The sequence below is a fragment of the Callospermophilus lateralis genome, chromosome 4 (genome assembly GCF_048772815.1).
Source record: "Callospermophilus lateralis isolate mCalLat2 chromosome 4, mCalLat2.hap1, whole genome shotgun sequence".
Lineage (NCBI taxonomy): Eukaryota > Metazoa > Chordata > Mammalia > Rodentia > Sciuridae > Callospermophilus > Callospermophilus lateralis.
Genome location: NC_135308.1, coordinates 7,251,334 through 7,259,943, shown reverse-complemented (window position 1 = coordinate 7,259,943; position 8,610 = coordinate 7,251,334). Strand labels below are relative to the sequence as shown.

The 8,610-nt window shown below is 53.3% G+C and overlaps 1 protein-coding gene across 1 annotated transcript; it reads right to left on the bottom strand.

Annotated features, from left to right (window-relative positions):
* Positions 1–575: 575 nt before the first annotated feature.
* On the bottom strand, positions 576–6,904 carry Sox7 (SRY-box transcription factor 7). Its single transcript, XM_076852260.2, has 2 exons — positions 6,602–6,904; positions 576–3,180 (listed from the first exon to the last, which is right to left on the bottom strand). The coding sequence occupies exons 1-2, from the start codon at positions 6,837–6,839 to the stop codon at positions 2,264–2,266; spliced, it is 1,155 nt and encodes a 384-aa protein (XP_076708375.1). The 5' UTR covers positions 6,840–6,904; the 3' UTR covers positions 576–2,263.
* Positions 6,905–8,610: the final 1,706 nt, after the last annotated feature.

The following is an 8,610-nucleotide window of genomic DNA, read 5'->3' as shown; positions in this document are numbered from 1 at the left end:
ATGGAGAGAGGCCAGGCAGAGGTGACCTGCACGGGCTGAGTAATCACCAGTGTTCCCAGGTACTTTTTGGCTGGAAGTGTAGCCCTAACCTCACCAAGTGCCACACATGTGCTGAGCTCCCGGCCTCTCCACAGAGTGCCATGAGTCTCCAAGAGCCCAGGGCGAGTTGCTATGCAGCATCCACAAACACAGAGGCTAGGACAAGTGAGGTGTTTTTCAAGATTATTTCATAAAGAAGAAAATAGTGTGGGAGACTCAAGTAAGCACGTAATCGGAGAAAACTCACTTTCTATCTTCAGGTGGCCCATAAAGTGCGGAAAGTCCTCACAAGGAGAAAACTCTCCTTCCTGTGGGCTGTGAATCGATATTTGCTGTCCATGTCACTGATAGAGCCACCGTTACCAGTGTGTGAATTAGGATTTCTCCCTTTGGTCTGATTTATAAAATGAAATAAACCACTCTGACAAGATACCAACTTTTAAAAATAAAACGTTGATGCAGAAAACATTTTGAGACCCAGGCCTCACTCAAAACCTTGATCTTTTTGCAAACCTGTATTTCAAATGACAGAATGGTCACGGTACAAAAACGTTTATTTAAATTAAATATTTTCAACAAATCAATATTCCCACTGTTGCAAGCATGCGTAGTTCTTATAAAAAGTGGAACAGTTGAGCTTCATGTCTGTGGTGCTATTTTACAAGATTATCAATACACATTCTCGACTGGACTCCAGTCAATCATATCACCAATGATTTACTATTTATTACCAAATGGCATATACAGTAACAATGTAAAGATTAACCTTATTTTATAAGTGATTTTTATAAGAAGACGTCTCAGGAGAAACATAGGTCAACAATACAAAATATAAGGTGAAATAATAGAAGAATATATAAAACACACTTCATACAGGCAATATGCTGCTGTCTGTCAGCTGACTGTTGGGTTTGTTCCTTCAAAGGAGGTTTGGGGAGGGTGGGGATCTTGGGGTGGCCAGGGCTCAGAAACACTTTCAGTCACAGTGAGTTTCTGGTTTGGGACGTGAACCTCAGGAAGGTGCATCAAGGAAGCTGCTCCAGAAATCAGCTGAGGAGGTGCCTGACTGGCGTGTGAGGCAAACCAGTCCCTCATGGCCAGAGGAATCACACCTGGGCTTTTAAGTCAGAGCTCTCTGAGTTAGGAACCAATTCAGGGTGCAGAAAGAAACAGGAAGAGAGAAAGAAAAGCCAGGAAAGAGAGAGAGGGAGCCGAGAGAGTGGGAAGTCATGTCCAGAGGGGAAAGTGTGCTGAAATCCTGCTCAAGAAATCAACACGTCAGATGCGCTGCTTTGTTGCAACACTCTTTTAGGTCCCTGGCTCTCTGGGTCACTCAGAGCCAACAGTGGGCGGAAGTTGCCATTGCTGAGAATGTTGGATTGAGGCTGCACGTGTGTGTCTAGGAGCATGCATGGGTGAGCCTCTCAGACTGTACCCGCTCTTGAAGTGCGTGTAATAAAAAAGAAGAATTTATCTAAAACATATATTTTTAAAAAAGTTTGAATTCAGTCTCATTTCCAGTGATGCAGTTAACCATACTGGTTAATTTCCCAAGTCAGGATGAGTGTCTTTGTCAAATTGGAAGACCCTTTAGGAATTCTAGGGCGAGGGAGGAAGGGAGCACAGAAAGCAGAAGGCCTGTGTCCTTAGGCTGGGCGCACGAAGCGCTCCCCAGGCTCATGATAATGGGCTCATCAATGAGAAGCTCCCTGCTTTCCTTTTGTAAGCCTGGAGAAAGCCCTAACTCAGAGGGACTCAGCTACTGCGTCCATCCTTCACTCTGCAGGGGCAGAGCAGAGGGAAGGGAAGAGGGGCAGGCTTGGGTTTCACTTTGCAGCAGAACCAAGACAGGACTTTAGGGCCAGGGTCCAGACCCAGGGCTCTTCTCACCCTCATTTGGAGCATCCAGAGATCAGGCTGTGTCAAAACAGAAGAGAGTCCGGTGCCGCCTGAATTCCCATCACTGGTTGTAAAGACGGGGACAGGAAGAGAGGGCAGGGAAAATCCTACTGGGAGACAGTCTTGGCAACTGGAGGCCAAGCTCCTGGGATGTAGCCAAGGACGCTCATTTGAAGGAACAGAAGAGGCACTGGACCAGCAGAGCCTGCCTCCTGGCAGCCGAGGGTCCAGGAGGAAAGCCAGCGGCACTGCGTGGTCTCTGCTCCACTCAGCGCACAGGAAGGACAGGGTGGCCAGGGCTGGCCCAGACTCCTTGCATCTGACTCTAGGACACACTGTAGCTGTTGTAGTAAGTGGCAGTCGCATCAGCCAGGACGGAGATGAGGCTGGTCTCTGTGGGGCCCGATGGGGTCACCTGGGAAAGTGGGCCATGGCCACTGAGGGCGCCAGCCCCAGCAGCAGAGTCTGGGTGACCAGGAGTGTTCAAATACTGGTCGAACTCATTGCGATCCATGTCCCCTAGAAGTTCCACCTGGCTCAGTTGATCCAGAGCATCGAAGCCAGGGGGCTCGGGAGGTGGGGAGAGCTGGCCCAGGTGGGCCTGGAGGTTGGAGTGGAGAGGGTGGTAGGTGGCAGGAGAGTAATAGGCAGGAGATGGCGGGCAGCCAGGTACAGTGGACATCATAGAGACCCCCGGGGTCTGGCCAAGGGTCAGAGATCCCAGGGTGTGGCTGCAGTGGAGGGGGCTGGGGGCCAACTCCGGGGAGTAAGGGGGCCCTGGCAGGTGGGGCAGGTGGTGGGGGTGGGCGTGCTCCTCCTGGCAGGGGGAAGAGAAGAAGGTCTGCTCCGGCTCCAGCACGTCCAGGGGAGACATCTCCGGGGGCGTGGGCAGCCCATACGGATACGTGTCCACGCTGCCGGCGGCGCCGCCACCAGCTGGGCCCTCGTGATAGCAGCCCCGGAGGCCGGGCAGGGCAGCGCCCGGGGAGTACTCACCCCTGCCCTCCTTCTCCCCCAGCGCCCCGCGGCCGCCGCTCTTCTCCGGCAGCGCGTTCTGGTCTCGCGAGAGCGAGCTCAGGAGGAAGCCGGGGTCCACGCGCTTGCAGAGGCGCTTGGCCTGCTTCTTCCTGCGGGGCCGGTACTTGTAGTTGGGGTAGTCCTGCATGTGCTGCAGCCGCAGCCGCTCCGCCTCGTCCACGTAGGGCCTCTTCTGCGACAGCGTCAGTGCCTTCCACGACTTTCCTGCTCGCACAAGCCAGAGAGGGCCACGCTCAGCAACTGCGCTACTGGCCTGCGGGTGCACCTGCCCCGCTCGCGCCTCCTCGCCCCGCACAAGCACCGCACCTCCCTCACGCCCTCCTCCCTCACACCACCGCCTTCTCTCGGCCTCACATCCTCTTCCTAGCCCAGATCCCGCATAGAGAAGCCCAACGAAGCCCTCCTGCCTGAACCCTGCACAGCCACGTCACGAGAGAGCCATGCCTCTCCTCCAAGACCAAACAGATGACCGGACAACTAGAAACTGGGATCAGATGTCCGCGACAGGGGGAAAAAAAGATCTAACAACCACTATGACATTTATTGGGGGATATTTTTCCTCCTTAAGAGTCGATTCTAATATTCTTTGCATTTTTGATGAAAATTCCCGGTCTCTTAGGAAATGAGACCATAATATTTACTTATGACATAAATGTCACAGCCCATATGTGAGGGAACCCAGGCTCAGTCCATAGTTTCACAGATGCAGATAAAGTCCAAGGTCTCACTTAGGTGAACACATGGCACTTCTTTACCTCTGAAGGTCCAACAGGACTCTGCTGAGCATGGCCAGAATGCTAGCATCTGTAGGCCACCCCAGAACACACAAGAGAGCCTCCCAGCCACCCTTAACTCCCCTAGGGCTCTCACTACAGTAAAAATACGATGTGTACCCAACTTAAAACTGGTACCCAAACACTCTGCACTGCCCAACACAGAGCTCTCTCTTTAAGAAACACCCCCCTCACATAACCCACTTATGCTAAAATGCTGCCTGAACTTGTTTCATTTGTGGTTCCTTGTCTGTTGTTTTGCAAGTCACTTTGTGTCTCTTCTCCATTTCTCAATGTACATGGTACACCCCTCTGGCTCCAACCTCTTCTGAGGGTCTCTTCTAGACCCCTTGGATCCACTCCTCCAAGGGTTGGTTCAGAATTCTACAACTTTAACATGTTCCCCCACGACTCTATTGTATTCTGAAGTTTGAGACCCATTAGCTGAGAGGTCAAGGCCTCTGGCTAAGCCTTGTAAGGAAAGGGACCTCGTCTTTCTCCAGACACAGTCAGCACAGGGTCAACTGCAGTCGTGTGAATGGTAATCACCGGTGCCCAAATTGGCTGGCTCCATGGGCCAGGCCCTCAAAGATTTTAGGCTGGGGGCTAAGGATTCAAGGAGGGCAATTATTAAAGGGGTTCTCCCCCTTGGGTGAAAGTTTATAACTGTTACAGGGAATTGTTAATTGCTATAATTAGCTATCACTTTAAAAAGTGACTTGAAGAGTGTTATGAATTCAAGATTCAGATCTACACATTGGTTTCCAGCCTGCAGCTAAGATCACAAAGTTCTTGCAAGAGGCCCATTGGTCCAGACACAATGTACACTGTATGATCTGAATATAAAATGTGACTCTAGTATCTAAATGTACTTGGATGTTGTGATATTAACAAAATACAGATTTGTTTTTAAATGCTACCAAGTATCTAATTGTCTTGATGCACTTTCTCATTCATTCATAATACACTGAAAATACTAGTGTAACCAGGTGATATTTTGAAGTTTGGAAGGCCTATGTTGGAAAAAGTTGAAACTCACATTCAGGTCAGAAAAGGAAGGGCTGAGAAAGACCATAGGGTGGAAATAGCTCATCCTGCTGCCCCTGGTTAACAGGTGCACAAAGTCCCTATTTTAGAAAGCAACACTGTGTGGGTTTCCCTCACCCAGTTACACAGGCTGTGACGCTAAACAGGAAGGAATTAGTGTCTTTCCTGCAAAATGAACTGTAACCTCTTGGAGTCTAGGTGCCAATCTAGACAGAGATCAGCTCACAGGAGGACTTCACCTCCTGAGTCCCTTTGCTTGACCCTTCCAGGGAGCAGGCTGTCTCAATTTGTAGGGCAGGTCTCCCTAGCCTTTCCTCTCCTCCCATCTCTGCCTGCACCTGCAACAGAAACCTGGGTACAACTAGAGGCTTCCTGTTGTGCTTGGTCAATAGACTCACAGGAGAAAAAAAATATGCTTTCATTTATTTAAAAATATTTTAAAATCTGTAGAAAATATAAACTTTTAGGTGGAAGAAAAAATATTACTGTATATATTAGAATATTTTTTATTTATGCTAACAGTACAAAATATACATTTTGCTATCTTGTACAGAGGAAAGTACACAGGAAGGCACCAGCCCACCAACACAATGTGGGCACATCTATACCACAAGACCAGTGGGTGGGCGAGGGGCTCCTGGAACCCAGCATTCCCCCAGCTGCTTCTCTGGGTCTCTAACCTGCGGAGTGATGAGTTTTGTTGGCCTGCAGCTTTAGCCAGCATAAATCGGGGAGTCAGTTTTCACTCCATGGTTCTGCCAAAGGAAGGAGCCCTGTGCTCATACGGAAAAAGGAAGGGCTACATTCCCGGTGGGTGGGGTCGGGTGACCACTCATGTCCCTTCTCACAGGGCCTGGCGCACACTGTGAGCATAATGTACTTTGAAACACTTTCATTGGTTAAAATGAATAAAAACCAAGTCAAAGGGCGAAGAGATCTGAGTAAGGCAGAGTTGGAAAGTGTTCAGCTTTAGGCATAGGAGAGAACATGAACCCCAGCGCCAACTCGGGTTTGTTTTGAAATGCTCACTCCCTCTTGATACCCTCACGTCCTGATATCCCACTCTCTGCCTCAGGCTTGGCCCGTCCCAGGCCCCAGCCTCTTCGGTGGCAGCATCGCAGCAAGAAAATGTAGGGCTCCAGAACAGACCCTGACTAGACGCCCTAACCATCTGCATCAAGTTGCCTACACTCCTAAGCCAGAAAGAGTAATGAATCAAGTCTATTTAGGTAGACTATTTTCCCTGCTGTTTAATAATTAAGTTAACGCAAAGATTCGTCCCGAAAGGCCTTCCTTTACGTATATTCGTTTTAGCTTTATCTGTGACCATCTCCCTCTCATTGTACCAGTCGTACAGTGCAGGGAATGATGGATCTTCCCGCTTCAGTCTTCCCAGCAAAGGCCGGTTCCACCCAGCCTCGACGTTTCCGTTCTGGCTCTCGGTCTATGTGCGCGGGTCCCTGTCGTCAGACTGCCCGGGCTTGGCCACTGCGGTGTCGCTCCCGCCCAATGGGGCCCCTCTCTAGGCTCCAGTCCCGAGGGGCTTCCCCGGAAACCTTGGGCTGGTCGCACGGTTTCGCTTTGGACCTCGCTGGCCAAGATGTCCAGGCTCTGATTCCCGGCACTGCACGCACCCACGCTCGCACAGATGCCCAACCTCGCCCTCACAGCTAGCGCTGAGTCCCCACCCGTCGGGTGGTACCCACCCTCCACGAGCCCGCACCGGCTAGACTCAGGTCCGCCGCGCCCCTGGCCCGCTGACCTCCGGGTGCGCCCAGCCCGCCGCGGGGCGCAGGATCACTCACCCAGCATCTTGCTGAGCTCGGCGTTGTGCAGGTCCGGGTTCTGCACCGCCAGCCGTTTCCTTTCGTCCTTGGCCCACACCATGAAGGCGTTCATGGGCCGCCGGATACGGCTTTCAGAGCCCTTGTCCCCCGGGGGGCGGGGGGCTGCTGGCGGCGACAGACCATCAGACAGCTCAGCTTCCAGGGCGGGACACTCGAGCCCCTCGGGCCACGGGTAGGCTCCCAGCAGAGAGGCCATGGCCGCACGGGGGTTGCTTGACTTCGCCTTGCCGGGCCTGCGCTGACCTGGCCCTCGATAGGGTCGGGGCGTCCAACTTGGCCCGCAGCCTCGGCCCGGCCCCTTATTTATCAGCTTCGGACGGCCGGGTCCTCCAATGACTCTCGAAGGCGGCGCGGCCCCTCCCTCGGTCGCAGCGTAGCCCCCTCCCTGCGTCCCCGCGGCTGCCGCGTCCCGCTCCGACCTGCCGGGAGGGCTGTGGAGGAGGGAGGACCTCTCCCGCGCCCGCCCCCGGCCCGCCCCTCGGCCTCCTAGGCCCGCCTGGGGATCCTCGCCCCTCCCGCTCCAGGCCGCAGGTGCCGCAGAGCGGCCAGGCGGGCGCAGCAGGCGGTCACCGCGGCTGGGCTCCGGAGAGGTCTGGTCCAGCCCCCAATCCCAACGGACCGCGGCCTCAGAGGGCCGAACTCCACCAACTCCGCCCGCAACGGAAAACCGAACCCAAACAGCTTTCACTAGGATCGTCCGGGCGCGGGAGACGCTGACCATGAAGCCCCCTGACCCCCAGATCAGCCAGTGAGCCGTTCTTAAGCTTTTCTAAAATGACCGGGCTTTCAGCCGCTTCTCCCCAGTGAGCTTGGGCCGCCACAGACGCTGGCCTGGGCTGGTGGGTGCACCGACCCCGGAAGCCTCCCCACGCTGCCCATGCCCGCTAGCTCTCGGGCGGGCATATCTGTAGCCTCGGGTCTCTGCCATCTGATTTTTTCTCTTCTTGTGCCCCACCTCAACCCCAACCTGGTCTCGGGGTACGAGAGTCTCCAGCTCTCTCGCCTCTTCCTTCGCGGAATTCCGTTCTTGTATTTTTTCTGACTGAGTGGAGTTCTGAGTGGAGTTGGTCCCGCATGATGCGTCCCCTACCCTTCGGTGTAACCCGTGAGCTCCCCCTGTTCCCCACATCCCTTCCTCCCAGGGTAGAAGGGTTGCGCGTTGGAGCCCATGGCGGTCTCTCTCTGGCAAGGGCCACTAATCTCATGTCACCCTGCTGGATTTGATAGGGCCATTCCCACACTCTTACACCAGCGATGGCACACAGTAGGCATTCAAGAACTGCTGGATAAGCGAATGAATAAATGAGTGAGCAAATATGCTTAGACACACCTTACTGCGTAAAAAACCAGGGCAGGCTGAACTAGATACTGGAATTCAATCCACAAATGTTCACGGAGCACCACCCCTGTGCTGAATCTGCAGAGGTGACCCTGGAAGGAGGCAGCATTATGGTGGGAGGGTCGTGGAGTCCGGAGTCAGAACCTGCCTCGGTGTATGGGTTACTGAATGCTTGACTCCGGGCCAGTGAGGCATCTCTGAGGCCTCCTTTCCTAATTTTGAAATGGGGATGATAAGACTGACCTCATGGGACTAGTGGTGAGGATTCGCTGAGATAAATACAGTGAAAGCTCACACTCCCTGCATGAGAAGTGACGTCAACACAACTCTGGACTGAAGTCCTTAAGTCCCCGCGAACAGTGACCAAGTGCACAGACGCCTTGCATGCAACATGACCGCTCAAGGAGGTGAGCGTTTTTCCGTTTTTCCGTCCTAATTTAACCTCTAGATAATTCTGATCCTGGCACCCGTTTAATAAAATAAAAAAGATTCCTGGGGCTGCCCCTATCCTGAGCCAGGATCCAGTGGCAGCGCCATAGGCTCTCATGCCCCACCCTCCTCTCGAAGGCCTGGGCAGCCTAGACAAGGACTTGGGGCCAGGCGAGGCACCGTGTCGCATTGGCCTGGA

Excerpts from the sequence above, each read along its gene's own strand:
- Sox7 (XM_076852260.2), bottom strand. The coding sequence starts at position 6,839 with ATGGCCTCTCTGCTGGGAGCCTACCCGTGGCCCGAGGGGCTCGAGTGT. Across the intron at positions 3,181-6,601 it reads CGAGCTCAGCAAGATGCTGG|GAAAGTCGTGGAAGGCACTG; the intron begins GTGAGTGATCCT and ends TTGTGCGAGCAG.